Source organism: Gymnoscopelus microlampas (assembly GCF_963454915.1).
Source record: "Gymnoscopelus microlampas genome assembly, chromosome: 1".
In the NCBI taxonomy this organism is placed as follows: domain Eukaryota; kingdom Metazoa; phylum Chordata; class Actinopteri; order Myctophiformes; family Myctophidae; genus Gymnoscopelus; species Gymnoscopelus microlampas.
In genome coordinates this window covers 462,501-482,500 of record NC_139962.1, presented here as the reverse complement: position 1 = coordinate 482,500, position 20,000 = coordinate 462,501, and the positions used below count along the sequence as shown (strand labels likewise).

Here is a 20,000-nt window from a genome sequence, read left to right as displayed (position 1 = left end):
ATATTTTGCAACTTGTTTGGCTCTTGACCTTGACAAACCGGCAATCTGCAGGCCTCTAGTGGTACATTTATGTACATGTCCCAGGCTTCCCAATATCACCACACTATACCTACAGTTGTAGCCAAGGCCGGTGATGATTTCAAGTAGTGGTTGGTATTTCACATACTTATCTTGGAATGCCTGGTCCATGTACAGGTCAAAGACACAGCCTACCTCTAGCATCAGCACCTCCTTATGGCTGGTGTCAACAAAAACAAAGTCAGGCACATTGGGGATGAGAGCAAAGATATCACAGGTAGACCCAAACCACTCTGGTAATACTCGCCTATGCTTATGCAATACTGAACTAGCAGGCATGATGTTTCGGACTGCGTGGGACACAATATCAACGAGGCGGTCATGGCGGTCTATGTACAGCTGTTTGTATGCATGGCATCCATTTGTTATGTGTGCAATAGATTCTAGATGTTGTGAATCTTGATGGTTCAGACAGAATGGATTGTGAGTGTGAGGGTACCAGGTAGACAGATTGTATTTAGTGGGTAGTACTTGCAGTCTTGCTTTGATGGTAAATTTTAACACATCCTCACCAACAGCAGTGTTCTTAAAAACTGAGTGTGAAACTGAATGGTCAGCAAATTGTAGACATGCAAGTTTCCCCTGCATTCACACACACACACACACACACACACACACACACACACACACACACACACACACACACACACACACACACACACACACACACACACACACACACACACACACACACACACACACACACACACACACACACACACACACACACAGCTAAAGAACCTGTGTTGTAATGGATCCATTATAGACATTTGTTGTTTAAACATGGATTGTATTTATTACGTTATAGATTTCAACATGGATAACTATATATTATATATTTTATATATATCATAGATTTCAACATGGATAACTATATATTATAACTATATATTATATATATTATAGATTTCAACATGGATAACTATATATTATAACTATATATTATATATATTATAGATTTCAACATGGATAACTATATATTATAGATTTCAACATGGATAACTATATATTATAACTATATATTATATATATTATAGATTTCAACATGGATAACTATATATTATAACTATATATTATATATATTATAGATTTCAACATGGATAACTATATATTATAGATTTCAACATGGATAACTATATATTATAACTATATATTATAGATTTCAACATGGATAACTATATATTATAACTATATATTATATATATTATAGATTTCAACATGGATAACTACATATTATAACTATATATTATATATATTATAGATTTCAACATGGATAACTATATATTATAACTATATATTATATATATTATAGATTTCAACATGGATAACTATATATTATAACTATATATTATATATATTATAGATTTCAACATGGATAACTATATATTATAACTATATATTATATATATTATTGATTTCAACATGGATAACTATATATTATAACTATATATTATATATATTATAGATTTCAACATGGATAACTATATATTATAACTATATATTATAACTATATATTATATATATTATAGATTTCAACATGGATAACTATATATTATAACTATATATTATATATATTATAGATTTCAACATGGATAACTATATATTATAGATTTCAACATGGATAACTATATATTATAGATTTCAACATGGATAACTACATATTATAACTATATATTATATATATTATAGATTTCAACATGGATAACTACATATTATAACTATATATTATATATATTATAGATTTCAACATGGATAACTATATATTATAGATTTCAACATGGATAACTATATATTATAACTATATATTATAACTATATATTATATATATTATAGATTTCAACATGGATAACTATATATTATAACTATATATTATATATATTATAGATTTCAACATGGATAACTATATATTATAGATTTCAACATGGATAACTATATATTATAGATTTCAACATGGATAACTACATATTATAACTATATATTATATATATTATAGATTTCAACATGGATAACTACATATTATAACTATATATTATATATATTATAGATTTCAACATGGATAACTACATATTATAACTATATATTATATATATTATAGATTTCAACATGGATAACTATATATTATAGATTTCAACATGGATAATACATATTATAACTATATATTATAACTATATATTATATATATTATAGATTTCAACATGGATAACTATATATTATAACTATATATTATATATATTATAGATTTCAACATGGATAACTACATATTATAACTATATATTATATATATTATAGATTTCAACATGGATAACTACATATTATAACTATATATTATATATATTATAGATTTCAACATGGATAACTACATATTATAACTATATATTATATATATTATAGATTTCAACATGGATAACTATATATTATAGATTTCAACATGGATAATACATATTATAACTATATATTATAACTATATATTATATATATTATAGATTTCAACATGGATAACTATATATTATAGTTTTCAACATGGATAACTATATATTATAACTATATATTATATATATTATAGATTTCAACATGGATAACTATATATTATAACTATATATTATAACTATATATTATAACTATATATTATAACTATATATTATAACTATATATTATAACTATATATTATATATATTATAGATTTCAACATGGATAACTATATATTATAGTTTTCAACATGGATAACTATATATTATAACTATATATTATATATATTATAGATTTCAACATGGATAACTATATATTATAACTATATATTATAACTATATATTATAACTATATATTATATATATTATAGATTTCAACATGGATAACTACATATTATAACTATATATTATAACTATATATTATATATATTATAGATTTCAACATGGATAACTATATATTATAACTATATATTATAACTATATATTATATATATTATAGATTTCAACATGGATAACTATATATTATAACTATATATTATATATATTATAGATTTCAACATGGATAACTACATATTATAACTATATATTATAACTATATATTATATATATTATAGATTTCAACATGGATAACTATATATTATAACTATATATTATAACTATATATTATATATATTATAGATTTCAACATGGATAACTATATATTATAACTATATATTATATATATTATAGATTTCAACATGGATAACTACATATTATAACTATATATTATATATATTATAGATTTCAACATGGATAACTATATATTATAACTATATATTATAACTATATATTATATATATTATAGATTTCAACATGGATAACTATATATTATAACTATATATTATATATATTATAGATTTCAACATGGATAACTATATATTATAGATTTCAACATGGATAACTATATATTATAGATTTCAACATGGATAACTACATATTATAACTATATATTATATATATTATAGATTTCAACATGGATAACTACATATTATAACTATATATTATATATATTATAGATTTCAACATGGATAACTACATATTATAACTATATATTATATATATTATAGATTTCAACATGGATAACTATATATTATAGATTTCAACATGGATAATACATATTATAACTATATATTATAACTATATATTATATATATTATAGATTTCAACATGGATAACTATATATTATAGTTTTCAACATGGATAACTATATATTATAACTATATATTATATATATTATAGATTTCAACATGGATAACTATATATTATAACTATATATTATAACTATATATTATAACTATATATTATATATATTATAGATTTCAACATGGATAACTATATATTATAACTATATATTATAACTATATATTATAACTATATATTATATATATTATAGATTTCAACATGGATAACTACATATTATAACTATATATTATATATATTATAGATTTCAACATGGATAACTACATATTATAACTATATATTATATATATTATAGATTTCAACATGGATAACTACATATTATAACTATATATTATATATATTATAGATTTCAACATGGATAACTATATATTATAGATTTCAACATGGATAATACATATTATAACTATATATTATAACTATATATTATAGATTTCAACATGGATAACTATATATTATAACTATATATTATATATATTATAGTTTTCAACATGGATAACTATATATTATAACTATATATTATATATATTATAGATTTCAACATGGATAACTATATATTATAACTATATATTATATATATTATAGATTTCAACATGGATAACTATATATTATAACTATATATTATATATATTATAGATTTCAACATGGATAACTATATATTATAACTATATATTATAACTATATATTATATATATTATAGATTTCAACATGGATAACTATATATTATAACTATATATTATATATATATTATAGATTTCAACATGGATAACTATATATTATAACTATATATTATATATATTATAGATTTCAACATGGATAACTATATATTATAACTATATATTATATATATTATAGATTTCAACATGGATAACTATATATTATAACTATATATTATATATATTATAGATTTCAACATGGATAACTATATATTATAGATTTCAACATGGATAACTATATATTATAACTATATATTATATATATTATAGATTTCAACATGGATAACTATATATTATAGATTTCAACATGGATAACTATATATTATAACTATATATTATATATATTATAGATTTCAACATGGATAACTATATATTATAACTATATATTATATATATTATAGATTTCAACATGGATAACTATATATTATAGATTTCAACATGGATAACTATATATTATAGATTTCAACATGGATAACTATATATTATAACTATATATTATATATATTATAGATTTCAACATGGATAACTATATATTATAACTATATATTATATATATTATAGATTTCAACATGGATAACTATATATTATAGATTTCAACATGGATAACTATATATTATAACTATATATTATATATATTATAGATTTCAACATGGATAACTATATATTATAACTATATATTATATATATTATAGATTTCAACATGGATAACTTCATCTGCAAAGAGGATCTGGTTCAGACTCTGAACAAACTGACCAAAGGAGAGCTGACCCCTGAAGAGGTCAACCTGGTGTGTGATAAGGCCATGGAGGAGGCTGATCTGGACGGAGACGTTAAGCTGTCCTTCCAGGACTTTGAGAACATGATCTCTAAAGCCCCGGACTTCTTAAGGTACTGCTTTAACCCTATAGACCAGGGGTCTTCAACAGGGGGTCCGGGACCCCTAGGGGGTCCTCAGAGCTACTACAGGGGTCCGTCAAATCTTTGTGTGATAGGATTTTTTTTTTTACCTTAACCACTTGAACCCTAGCATCTTTTTTTCTGAGGAGAACTTTAGCCAAAAATAGCCGATCTACAAGCTCACAACGCCTCGCGCTGCGAGGCGTTGTGAGCTTGTAGATTGGCTATTTTCGGCAAAGAGGTATAGGTGTAGAGGGAAAACAGAGCAGACCAAGTAAACACAACAAGTATAATCTGAAACACAATATTTTTATACTATAGAGGGGGTCCCTGCTTCATCTCTCTCAGCTAGGGGTCCATGGCCTGAAAACGTTGAAGACCCCTGCTATAGACCCTATTTAACCCACGTAAACCCTAACCCTACCATATAAACCCTAACCACAACTATTAAAGTTACAGAAGTATGGCCATTTGCACTGCTGTCATACCTGTGCGACCTTGTGTTCGGGAGGTAGAGTGTGTGGGTGAAGTTTCGAGACATTTTTGATGAAATTGGAAGTCTGTGGGACCAACCACCAAGTTTAGGGCGTGTAGCATGCTGGGAACTGAAGTTATGGCTGTTTAAAGCCCAGCCAATAGGACTACGGAGGGGGCGGGGCTTAAGCAATTACAGCCTGACACTATTGGCCGTCTAAGAGCACATACAATGCTAATGCTAATGCTAATTTACATCTGTAGTCCTCATACAGAAAACAAGCAACATTACAACAAAGAGCACATATAAACATTACTAACAGGGTTCAAACAGAAGAGAAGAAGAAGAAGAAGAAAGGATGTAGCTTAGTTAGAAGTAGCTATGGTTATCTATTCTAGTCCATACCCGTGGGGGGATATGCGCAGAATGATCTGGCAACCCGGGAGGCAGTTCGTCCCATAGCTGGCGGGGCCATCCCACAGCTGGGCAGGACACGAAAACACTGATAAACAGCTGAGATTTGGCGAAATCGAAGAACGGGATTCGCTGTTCCGTGCGCATGGTAATGTGTGTGTGTGTGTGTGTGTGTGTGTGTGTGTGTGTGTGTGTGTGTGTGTGTGTGTGTGTGTGTGTGTGTGTGTGTGTGTGTGTGTGTGTGTGTGTGTGTGTGCGTGTGTGTGTGTGTGTGTGTATGTGACACATGGTAATGGTCAATGGCTGTGTGCAAACTCAGATCAATTGCTCCAGCCACAGAGGAGAACCGAGCAGAACAGATTTTGACCTCACCACCTCACCAGAGCTTTGTAGAATTACTAGAGGTGCGGGTCGCTACGCGACCCTTCCGTCTAGTCGCTGGCGCGAGGCTCTCGTGTAGTAGGCTGTAGACGTTTTGGACACGCAAACCAAAAGCGAGAGCAACAGCAGTGTTTGTTTCGAGACGCAAACCGAAAACGAAAGCAAACTGAGAGACGGACACATTTCACCCGTTCATCTATCTATGTATTCACACAGGCTCTTGCAGGACCAGAATGTGCGTCACAGATTGATGAAGCAGCCCGCTCAGCCCAGCGAGACGGCGTTCGCTGCGTTCAACCCTCCCAAAGAGTCAGACAGACAGTATTTGGATGGGGGGGCGGGGTTGACGGGGTTGCCATGTCCAGGAGTTGTAAGCGTGAAGTGGCGTGTAATTGGTTAGGGAAAGTGTGTCCACACATGCGCAGTGCGCAGCGTGGTGTTTTTGCATGAAGCTGGTTGCTTGTTGCTTGCGCGCAATCTGGCAACACTGATGCAACCGACGAACGTACAAACATTCTGGCGCATGACTGTAGATTCCAATTGTAAGGTAGATAGAAGGATATGGAACGTTTGCAACGCACCATCCGTAGTAGGGTAAAGGGACATTGAGCTTTGATTGTGTTTTAGTTTGACAGGAAATAACAACAAATGTGTTTATTTTTTTCACATCTTTAACAACTGTACTTTTATTGTTTCTACTCCTTGCAGCACTTTCCATATACGAATCTGAGGAGATGCCTTGGAGCTGAGAGAAATCCACAGGATGATGGCTCTTCAACCAGCTCTGGTCTTCAGTGACGGTTTATCTTCAAGGATGGTCTGTCTTTACGATGGTCTTCAGTGACGGTTTATCTTAAGGATGGTCTGTCTTTACGATGGTCTTCAGTGACGGTTTATCTTAAGGATGGTCTGTCTTTAGGATGGTCTTCAGTGATGATGGGTCTCCAGCCAGCTCTCTGATGTTTGGTCTATGTTCCACTTCCCTTTGGGAGGAGGTTACAATGACCTTCAAGCTTCAAATGAACCCTGGATCACCTTGATCTCAACCTCAACAGAGTGCCTGTCCTTCCCTTCAGATGAGTAGAAGTACTTGACAGGAGTAGTTGATCTTCAGAGGAGTAGAAATACCTTCACAGTTAAACCTTCAGAGTAGAATATCTTCAGAGTTCTTTGTCCTTTCTATACAGAACCTTCTTGTAGTTTTTTCTTTTTTTCCCGTAAGAAACAGCCGTTTGTCTGTCTGCCTTTTGATGTTCTACTGACACTTTTAACATAAAACTGCATGATGGTTTCCTCTGTCATTTAATCACTTATTAAGCCACACCTCTTCCGTTTACAGTGGAAGAGAGAAAAAAAAAACGACGAACCACTAGGGGCTAATTTTGATACCGATAGTGCTAATCTACATCCTTCTTCTCTGGATCTATGGAATGTATTTTTTCATTTCTTTTAAACAAACAAGGTCTCGTTCCCGTCCATTACGTTGGTGTATCTACACAGACTTCAGGAGAGCTGAGAAGACGTCAGTGGTGGAATCAGAACAGTCTCACACCTGTGATGGATTTGAACATCCGTCAGATGCTTGAGGTTATGGTTACTACCCCTAACCTAACTACCCTAACCCCCTAACTACCCTGTACTATCCCTAAACCCCTAGCTACCCCTTACTACCCCTAACCCAACCACCCCTAACCTAACTACCCCTGACGGATGGTCACGTATCGCCCCGAGGGGTCACAACAGTACAACTTGAGAGTGACAACGAGGAGGTGGGATTCCGACCAATAAGCAGGCAGGGTTGTGCTCTCTCACACCATCTAACGACATGAAAGGGCAACAGGATCCAGAACGTCTGACCATTACAGGATCAACTTTTCACCAGGATACACACCAAACAAGATGGACGCTGAGAGAGTGAGAGAGGGAGGGGGTAACACAGGGCTTTTCTGTCCGAAGTGCTTTTGCATAGAATAAAGACTTTGATGGTTACAAATGAAGACATTAATGGTTACATTAAAAATACTTTGGATGGTTACATTATAAAGACTTTGATGGTTACAAATGAACACATTGATGGTTACAAAGTGTTGGAAGGATCAAAAAGCACAGTTTAGTACAAAGGGCAACACAGTCGAGAGCTATGCAAATCTTTCTTGATGAAGTGCATGGGTGCAATGTGTAAATTGCTTCTAGCCATTATTAATTGTTCATGATGAGCATAATGACAATCATAGTTGACTGTTCTTCAGTTGATAGAAGGGCTCTGTCTGTCTGTCTGTCTGTCTGTCTGTCTGTCTGTCTGTCTGTCTGTCTGTCTGTCTGTCTGTCTGTCATGTCCACTCATTTCATGAATGTCACACTATAAATAGTGTTAAATGGCTTTATATTGTGATAGTAATCATTGCTATAGAGTGTTTGTCAGTAACAGTCTCCATGTCTCTCCAGCTCTTTATTAAACAAAACATGCATTTTCAGGTCGGGATACAAATTGTATCCAACCAGAGACGTCATACAGGATACAGAATAAACAAGTTCCATGATTATTAATGTTTATTAAAGAGCTGGAGAGAAGGGGTTAAAGGGTTAATGAACAAACACTCTATACAGCAATGATTATTACTAAGATATTCAGCTTGAACCTTTTCACTAAAAACACTTTTTTTTACTTATCCTACCTTTAACCTGGTATAATAATAATAATAATAATAATATTAATAATAATAATAATACAATTATTAATACTATCATTATTATTATTATTATTATTATTATTATTATTATTATTAACTTTAACCTGGTAGAATGGCTCCTGCTTTAACATATTGATTCTGTAACAGCTCTGGCTAAACCTGAAATAAATGATGTTTCTGTTAATATAATAATAAATAAATGATGTTTCTGTTAATATAATAATAAATAAAATATGTTTCTGTTCTTAATATAAGAATAAATAAATGATGTTTTTCTTCTTAATATAATAATAAATAAATGATGTTTCTGTTCTTAATATAATAATAAATAATGATGTTTCTGTTCTTAATATAATAATAAATAAATGATGTTTCTGTTCTTAATATAATAATAAATAAAATATGTTTCTGTTCTTAATATAATAATAAATAATGTTCCATTATTCGATTACACATAGTATTTGGACAATAACATATAAATCACATGGAAATGGGGTTTTCTACATATTAACTTGAAATTGTGAATAAAATAACATTTTATAACACAATAAACACGTTTACCATGCATTCATAATGCTTGGTGAACTATTTATTATTCTCCCAGCTGAGTCATAATTTATGACTCATCTCTGATGCCATTTCTTTATAATCATACACAGTTTATTCAGAGGGCCTGATGCCATTTCTTTATAATTATACAAAGTTTATTCAGAGGGCCTGATGCCATTTCTTTATAATTATACACAGTTTATTCAGAGGGCCTGATGCCATTTCTTTATAATTATACACAGTTTATTCAGAGGGCCTGATGCCATTTCTTTATAATTATACACAGTTTATTCAGAGGGCCTGATGCCATTTCTTTATAATTATACACAGTTTATTCAGAGGGCCTGATGCCATTTCTTTATAATTATACACAGTTTATTCAGAGGGCCTGATGCCATTTCTTTATAATTATACACAGTTTATTCAGAGGGCCTGATGCCATTTCTTTGCCAGCCGACAGTTTGACTGACTGACTGACTGACTGACTGACTGACTGACTGCTTAATAATAATAATAATAATAATAATAATAATAATAATAATATATTTTATTTGTAACACACTTTATACTTGAAACACATCTCTACAAATCAAGTGCTACTTGTTAAAAAATAATAATAACAATAATCATAATTAAACAGTGAAATGAATAAAATTCAGATCAATGGACAGATAAACACAGACGTTTAAAACGTTAAAACAAACACATGGCTGAGTCATCTAAGCAAATGCTTTGTTAAAACGAAATGTCTTTTAAAAGTGCCAATGGACTGTGGTGCTCTCAGATGGTCAGGGAGGGCATTCCACAGTGGAGGAGCAGCTGAGCAGAAGGCCCGATCCCCCATGGAGCGGAGCTTCGTTGTGTGTGTGAGGGGTTCAAGTGTGTTTGAGTTTCTAGAGCTGAGGGAGCGGGTGGAGCGGGTGGAGTTCGGGGGTTTGAGGAGTTCCTTTAGGTAGGAGGGGGCATTGCTGTGGATGCACTGATAGGTGAGGAGGGAGACCTTGTACTCTATCCTGAAGAAGACGGGGAGCCAGTGTAGTGAATGGAGGGTGGGTGTGTGATGTGTTCGTATTTCCGCACTCTCATCAGGATCCTAGCAGCACTGTTCTGGATGTACTGTAGCCCCTACGGAACCTCTCCCTCCGCTGTCCGCTGTATAGCTCCGAGATGAGGTCCCTCGTTTGTTACTGCCGTCTGTTTTCGAAATGGTCGCACGTCTTCCACTTTACATGTTTCTTACCCCTTTCTGCACATCGTATCCAAAAAGTAAAGCATTTCCGCCACTCTCTCAGATGTTTTAAGTTTTAACGCGCCATAAAAGCTATCCAACGGGTTGAAGAAAGTATTTAATTTGCCTCGGTTTTCATCCGGTTCCATAATATTTTGCATTAGAAGATGCAATTCAACATTTGACCAGTAGGGTAATCAGTAATGTTATCTCTACGGGCGCAACTCTTGCGCAATGTCTTAAAAACCATGTAACCGGATGAAAACCGAGGCGAATTAAATACTTTCTTCAACCCGTTGGATGGCTTTTATGGCGCGTTAAAACTTAAAACATCTGAGAGAGTGGCGGAAATGCTTTACTTTTTGGATACGATGTGCAGAAAGGGGTAAGAAACATGTAAAGTGGAAGACGTGCGACCATTTCGAAAACAGACGGCAGTAACAAACGAGGGACCTCATCTCGGAGCTATACAGCGGAGGGAGAGGTTCCGTCGGAGCTAGATGTACTGGAGCTTCTGGATGCTCTTGCTAGGGATCCCGATGAGAAGTGCGTTGCAGTAGTCAAGCCTTGAGGAGACAAAAGGCGTGGACTAGTTCTTAGGCATCTGGCAGGGTGAGTGCGGGGAACGTGCACCTCCCAGGGCAACACGCTCGGTTCTGTCTGTGAGGTAGGAGGTGAACCAGTGGACCCGTGGGACTGAAGACGGTCGAGGAGGATGTTGTGGTCGACTGTATCGAAGGCCGCCGAGAGGTCCAGGAGGATGAGGAGGGAGGGGGAGCCATCATCAGTCAGCCGCCATCAAAAGGTCATTAGTGACGCTGACCAGCGCTGTTTCTGGGCTGTGGGCTGTGTGGAATCCTCACGGAAATGTTTCGAAAAGTTTATTGTGTTGGAGATGTTGGTGGAGTTGAGTTGTTGCCGCGAGAGGAAGGGCAGGTTGGAGACGGATCTGAAGTTTGTGTGGAGGGAGTGGTTAATGGCTGTGGTGATGAGGGAGTGGTTAATGGCTGTGGTGATGAGGGAGTGGTTAATGGCTGTGGTGATGAGGGAGTGGTTAATGGCTGTGGTGATGAGGGAGGGGCTTATGGCTGTGGTGATGAGGGAGTGGTTAATGGCTGTGGTGATGAGGGAGTGGTTAATGGCTGTGGTGATGAGGGAGTGGTTAATGGCTGTGGTGATGAGGGAGGGGCTTATGGCTGTGGTGATGAGGGAGGGGCTTATGGCAGTGATGTGGGATTTTTTTGACCAGGGCTGTGGGGAAGGAAGGGGTCAAGGGTCAAGGGCGCAGGGGGAAGATTTCATCTTGCTGATGGTGTCCTCAACCTCTCGCTGTGAGATGTTGTCTGTCTGTCTGTCTGTCTGTCTGTCTGTCTATCTGTCTGTCTGTCTGTCTGTCTGTCTGTCTGTCTGTCTGTCTGTCTGTCTGTCTGTCTGTCTGTCTGTCTGTCCCTCTATCTGTCTGTCTGTCTGTCTGTCTGTCTGTCTGTCTGTCTGTCTGTCTGTCTGTCTATCTGTCTGTCTGTCTGTCTGTCCAGTGGTTGCCGGTTCCAGTGGTTGCTGGGTTCCAATGGTTGCTGGGTTCCAGTAGTTGCTAAGTTCAAGTGGTTGCTAGGTTCCAATGGTTGCTAGATTTACTGGTTGCTATGTTCCAGGGGTTGCTAGGTTACAATGGTTGCTGGGTTCCAGTAGTTGCTAGGTTCCAGTGGTTGCTAGGTTCCAATGGTTGCTAGGTTCCAGTGGTTGCTGCATGGGTCCCAGTGGTTGCTAGGTTCCCGTGCTAGGTTCCAGTGGTTGCTAGGTTCCAGTGGTTGCTAGGTTCCAGTGGTTGTTAGGTTCCAATGGTTGCTAGGTTCCAGTGGTTGCTAGGTTCCCGTGTTAGGTTCCAGTGGTTGCTAGGTTACAATGGTTGCTAGGTTCTACTGGTTGCTATGTTCCAAGGGGTTGCTAGGTTACAGTGGTTGCTAGGGTCTACCCTGTATGCAGGGCAGCTGCTGCAGTCTTGCTGCTTGGCTGAGCAGCAGTGTTATTACTTTACAATCAATGTCCTGGAGGCTGTTTTAGTGTCTCTATATCTCTGTGTGCACTGCGGAGGAGAGTGCACGTGGAGTGTGTACGTGGAGTGTGCATGTGGAGTGTGCATGTGGAGTGTGCATGTGGAGTGTGTACGTGGAGTGTGCATGTGGAGTGTGTACGTGGAGTGTGCATGTGGAGTGTGCATGTGGAGTGTGTACATGGAGTGTGCATGTGGAGTGTGTACGTGGAGTGTGCATGTGGAGTGTGCATGTGGAGTGTGCATGTGGAGTGTGCATGTGGAGTGTGTACGTGGAGTGTGCATGTGGAGTGTGCATGTGGAGTGTGCATGTGGAGTGTGCATGTGGAGTGTGCATGTGGAGTGTGCATGTGGAGTGTGCATGTGGAGTGTGTACGTGGAGTGTGCATGTGGAGTGTGCATGTGGAGTGTGCATGTGGAGTGTGTACGTGGAGTGTGCATGTGGAGTGTGCATGTGGAGTGTGCATGTGGAGTGTGCATGTGGAGTGTGTACGTGGAGTGTGCATGTGGAGTGTGTACGTGGAGTGTGCATGTGGAGTGTGTACGTGGCTTTGTGGCCAGAAGGTCCTGCAGAGAACCCATTAACCACACCGTTCCGGGGTAGTATTAAAGGTATAGGGTAAGTGTAGCTCCTCTCACAACATTGATGACACAGGTCGGGTTCTTTATAAACGGGCATTTATTGCTGAACTATTATGTTCACACAAAAATAATAAACAATCAATAGCTTGCACAGTACATGACATACATACATACATACATACATACATACATACATACATACATACATACATACATATGTGACAAGGGTGAAATGAGGGGTTCTTAAAACTTTTGTAATTTGTTTTTATTGGTGCTTAATGTGTATAATTGCCTCATTTAACCCCACCATCTTATTATTTTTGTACCAATTATTATTACGCACTGTATTGTTTATAATTGTTTTCCCCATGATCCCCTGGTCACATGTATTGAGAGACATTGAGTGGCAGAGCGGCAGTCACGCGGTCACGCCCAAGGCCACGGTCATGGCCAATGTCCCCAGACAGACTGTCACCACGGACAAATGAAAGAAGAGGGAGGTGTGGTTTGGCAGGTACAAAAGCGGAGGCGGGACCGTTTGAAAGAGAGAACAGAGCACCCAAGTGACAGAGGCGTCAGTGAGGAGAAGGACAGCAGAGGGGAAGGTTGTGCCGAGACACGGAGTAGAGGAGTGCATAGATGAAGTAGACATACCAGCCACCTAGGAGTTTGGAAGCCGAGGTGTGCCTACATTCAAAGGAGAAACCAAGAGGAGAAAGCGATCGAACCGAAGGGGAGGAAGAGGCGAGTGAGACCAGACCATATGAGAGACGAGTGAGACCAGACCATATAAGGAGCGCTGAGACTGGAAAGTGGCGATAACGTTGCATACGCAACCAACTCAGCGCCAGGTGTAAAAACCTGGCTGGCGAGTGAGTATTCGAACAAGCAACGTTGAATCCCTGTATAACCACTGCCTGAGACAACGCAAATGTATCGTGTAAATGCACAGTGAACTGGTCTAGATCTCTATAATTGCAGGCGGAGAGAAAGAAGAGAGAAGACGAAGACGACTGGCCTCAAACCCTTTCCCATCTTACCCCCATATATGGACATGCAGCATTACCCCTGAACAAACCGTGTTGAGTATCTTGAAGCACTTTATTGGCACAGCACTTTACTTGAAAAGTATTTGTTGCACAGAAACCCCCCATGCTAAGGAACCCTTGTGATTAAGCCCCGCGTAATTTGCACAACTTTATAATTTATTTTATAGTTGTTGTGTAGATTAATTGTGTTTTGTATGTTTATATAGGTTTTATTAGTATAGTGTTTATTTGATTGTTTTTAAGGCACAGAAGCCAATGTATTAGGGACCCAATAAATATGACTTACCTTTTTTGATACACTGTATTCGTGTCCAGTTTCTTAAAGGGATATTCTCATGCCAGTGTTGTATTCTCAAAACCAAAAGTATTGAAACTTACCAGTTAACCTCGAACCTGTGAAAGCCTGAAGAAGAAGTTAAAGTGTATTCAAAGGGGACTTCCCTCTATAACAAAAGTGGCGTAGTCGACAAACAATTAGTTCAGATAGGACTCACAGTAATTACGCACCCAGCACTTTATTGTGCATTTATATTTTATTGTTGTGAGTTTTATTCTGGATTATTTATTAAAGGAGAAGAGTGCAATAGTACAAACAAATTGCAAGTCAAATGTGATACAATTTCGGCCCTGTTCACATATTTGGCGTTGGCGGCAGGACTGGTTGAGAACAAACACATGAGAATACCCTTAAGAGAAACTGTACTGTTTTGTTGTTTTTGTTGCTTTTTGTTTTTTTGCTTTACGGATTCAGAATGATGATGATGGCGGTGTATCCCGGTGCCCCATGGTTACCCACCTTTGGTGGAACAGAAGGCGAGAGTAAATATAGGGAATGGAAAGACCAGATTAGAGGATTATTAAGTACCCAGGAACTACCAGAAATCAGGAAAGTTGCTATTATAATTAAAACGCTAACCAACGAAGCTAAACGGCAGATTAGTGTGGTTGAGGAGGGCGAACGCGACACAGTGGCAAAAGTTTTTAAATACTTAGATGCTTTATATAAAGAAACTGTCTCTGTCGCAGAAATGCGCTCACTATTCTATCGGTGCGCACAGCGCGCAGGAGAGAATGTACAAACTTACACCCTGAGACTTAGAGAGCTGTTTTGTGGGCTGCGGCAGTACGACCCAAGCACCGCTCCCTCCGAAGCCATTCTTCGTGATCAGTTTGTTATGGGTTTAGCTGAGGGCCCCCTGGGCCAAGCCTTAAAAATATATGCTCGACGACACCCAGATGAAGATTTTGCTGCTTTACGCGAAGAAGCCTACCTGTTAGCTGCTGAACATGGAACTACTGAAATAACGTGCCACGCTGTTAATCCTATTTCTGTCCCCTACCCTTCTCAGGACCCTGCTTGGAGAGAAAAATTAAAACAGGAAATCATGGACGACGTAAAAACTCAAATGCAAGGATTCACGCAGGAACTCATGAAGGAAATTAGACCGCTCCTCCGCACTGGCACCAATGACGCACGAGCGCGCACTCCACCGCCACCTGAGCGACGGTATACGGCCTCTCAGCGCTACGAATGGGATGAAGGAGGTAGGCCGATATGTAGCCAGTGTAGACAGGCGGGTCATATAGCGAGATTCTGTAGATCCGACCGAAGTCAGTTAAACTAGTACGCCCTGTCGCCGAGGTCCGGGGGGCAGAGGTGCAACGTTCACAAAAAAAGTTAAGGGCCAATGAAGTGTTTGTGGGGGAATGTCCGACAATTGGGATAACAATGGGGGGAGTCCAAATGAGGGGTTTATTAGATACGGGGTCTCAAGTCACATTGATGCAGCAGAGTTTGTTTAACGAAAAGTTCTCGCAAGATAAAATGGAAAATGGGCCTCTGGTGTTTAGCCTACGGGCAGCAAACGGCCTTGATCTACCCTATTCTGGCTATGCCATATTCGATTTAGAATTAGAAGGACTGAAAATACCGGGAAGAGGAATCGTAATTGTAAAAGATGAACATTGTATTGAGCCGCTGATCATTGGGATGAACGTAGTCCACGCAGTGTGGCATGCATTATTTAAACTCTCTGGGAGGTCTGTGTTTCCATGCCAACAGGAGAGGACACCATGGAAAAAAGCATTCGCCGCCTGTAGGAGAGTGGAGGCAGTGACCCACGAAGACGGAGCATTGGGCTATGTGTGGCCTGTCGGCCGACGGAGAATCCGAGTCCCCGCCCGCAGTGAGTTAGTAGTATGGGGCCGTGCCTGGAAAGGTCCAAATGGAGCCGAATACGAGGCCCTGATGGAGGCCATGCCGGAAGGAACTGATCTGGGAGTGGCCCGAGCGTTGGTCACCGTGCGTAATGGCCGAGTCCCCGTGCGCATCTGCAACCCCCACGCGTATAGCGTGACCGTGGGCAGACATCAAAAGTTAGGGAAGCTATATCCAGTGGAGGAGGCCGACGTCCGTGGACGACGAGACCTGAACCTGTCCCTAGGAACCGACGGAGCCGTGGAAGTGTCCCTGGTGAGCATCGAAGACGAGGGACCCGTGAAGACCTTACCTGAGGAGATGGAGGCGTTGACCCGGCGAGATGACCTACCTGACCAGCAGAGAGAAGAGCTGCATGCGATGATGTGTAAATGGAAGAAGGTGTTTGCAGTCCATAATGAAGATTTTGGGCAGACGGACGTGGTGCAACACCAAATACCAACTGGAGACGCGGCACCCATCCGCGAGAGGCACCGACCGCTGCCGCCCTCCATGTATAGAGAAATGAAGACCTTATTGAGTGACATGCTGGACAAGGGAGTGATAAAAGAGAGTTGCAGTCCCTGGGCAGCGCCCATTGTCCTGGTGAAGAAGAAAGATGGCAGCTGGCGTTTCTGTGTCGACTACCGTAAACTGAATGCCGTGACGCACAAAGATGCCTTCCCTTTACCTCGGATTGAAGAGACTTTAACAAGCCTGACCAAGGCTCAGTGGTTCTCCACACTCGACCTGGCCAGCGGTTATTGGCAGGTGGGTGTGGACCCTCGGGATCGAGAAAAGACAGCGTTTACCACCCCTTTAGGACTGTTCGAGTTCCAACGTATGCCGTTCGGTTTATGTAACGCCCCCGCGACCTTCCAAAGATTAATGCAGCGATGCTTGAGTGGCCAGGTGACAGAGTCATTATTAGTGTACCTCGATGACATTATTGTCTATTCACCTGACTTTTCCTCTCACATGCAGCACCTTGACCAGGTTTTCGAGCGGCTGTGGAGACACGGATTGAAACTGCGCCTCGATAAATGCAAGCTTCTCCAACCGGAGGTAAAGTTCTTGGGCCACGTTGTAGACAAAGAGGGAGTGCGCCCGGACCCTGAAAAGTTGGCTGCGGTAAGAGACTGGACCCCACCCTCGACTGTCCGCGAGGTCCGCGCTTTTCTAGGTCTGGCTGGTTATTATCGCCGCTTCGTGTCCTCATTTGCTGCCATAGCTAGGCCGTTAAATAGTTTGTTGATCGGAGTCCCGAATGATGTGAAGTCCCATCCGTGTAAAATAGAGTGGTCCCCTGAATGCCAAAACTCGTTTGATGCTCTTAAAACTGCCCTTACGCAGGCTCCAATACTGGCTTATGCAGATTATGACCGACCGTTTGTAGTGTATACTGATGCGAGTGGCCGCGGGCTCGGCGCCGTTCTGGCACAGGTCCAAGATGGCCAGGAGCGAGTAATCGCCTACGCCAGCCGAAGTCTACACCCTACCGAACAAAATGATGCAAATTATAGCTCCTTTAAATTAGAACTCTTGGCACTTAGATGGGCAGTGACCGAAAAATTTAAAGATTACTTAACTGGCGCTCATTTTACGATTTATACAGATAACAATCCTGTTGCGCATCTTCAAACAGCTCGACTAGGCGCGGTGGAACAGCGCTGGGCAGCCCAGCTAGCATCATTCACCTATGATATAAAGTACCGACCTGGAAAAAGCAATGCGAACGCAGATGCCCTGTCTAGGTTCCCTGTTCAACCTGTAGGAGTGGCCGTAGTGGAGTTGGCACCGGTGGAGAGAGAGGACGGGTGGGCTGGAGCTGAGTGGCGGGGAACACAGGATCGAGATCCGGACATCCAGATGGTGAAGAGTTGCGTAGAGCGGAGGAAACTGCCTACCCTTATGGAGAAGAGGAGTTGGTCACGGGAAGCCAGGCAAATGTTACGACAGTGGGACCGGTTGCGCATCAGAGACAATGTGTTGTATAGGCAAGTGATTGATCAGCATACACAAGAATGTTACTTACAGCCATTCGAAGTATCGTATCCTATGGAGGTAGTGGCTATTGATTTTCTCACATTAGGTAGGCCGAATGACGCATGGCAGAATATTCTTGTAGCAACCGATTTATTCACCAGGTACAGTTGGGCTATTCCAACGCGTGACCAAACTGCGCCCACGACTGTCCGTGCGCTTTGGACACATATTATTCAGCCATTCGGTTGCCCGGCTCGTTTCCATTCGGACCGAGGCCCGAATTTTGAATCCGAATTAATGCAGCAATTGTGTCATACATACGGTATTACTAAGAGTCGCACCACCCCTTACCACCCAGCTGGTAATGGGGGGGTGGAGAGGTTTAATCAAACACTGTTAAACATGTTGCGCTCTCTAGATACTGATCGCCAAGGCAGATGGAATGAACACTTACCTGAGTTAGTACACGCTTATAACAATACTGAACATGGTGCGACAGGTTATGCGCCTGCGTACTTAATGTTTGGTCGCCACCTGAGGCGTCCGGTAGATGTAGCATTAGGAGTACCGTTGTCACAAAATCGAATGGGAGTGGGAGATTGGGTGCAAGATCACCAGAAACGAATGGCCACAGCGTATAGGACAGCCGAGAAAAAAATGGTGCATATAGCAGGACAGCGTAAACAGGTCTATGACCGCCGAGCCGGTATGCCACCATTGTTACCTGGAGAGAGGGTGTGGGTACGAAACCGGAACCGACAGGGACAAGGTAAACTGGGCCCATGGTGGGACCCAGAACCTTTTGTGGTATTGGAGAGGGTGGGGGATGCGGGCCTAGTTTACAGGATCCGACCTGAAAAAGGAGGGCGAGATAGAACGATCCATAGGAATGCATTAAAAGTGTGTATAGCCCCCAGGTCACCGATGGAGAGCCCCGAACCTGCCCCAGTAGCCGAACCGGTGGGACCAATATGGCCGCCTTATGTAGGGTTTTTCCCCGGTCCTAG

At 39.1% G+C, this 20,000-nt stretch overlaps 1 protein-coding gene across 2 annotated transcripts in view; it reads left to right on the top strand.

Moving 5' to 3' along the window:
• Window positions 1–7,449, top strand: part of LOC311044559 (calcium and integrin-binding family member 2-like) — a gene marked incomplete at its 5' end in the record, with an annotated part of 20,060 nt that extends 12,611 nt beyond the window's left edge. For both annotated transcript variants that reach the window (XM_084056233.1, XM_084056234.1), the window contains 2 exons: window positions 5,188–5,383; window positions 7,371–7,449. In XM_084056233.1, coding sequence (XP_083912359.1) covers window positions 5,188–5,383; window positions 7,371–7,392 — 218 coding nt within the window. In that variant the 3' untranslated portion in view covers window positions 7,393–7,449. The remainder of the gene's footprint in view (window positions 1–5,187; window positions 5,384–7,370) is intronic.
• Window positions 7,450–20,000: the final 12,551 nt, after the last annotated feature.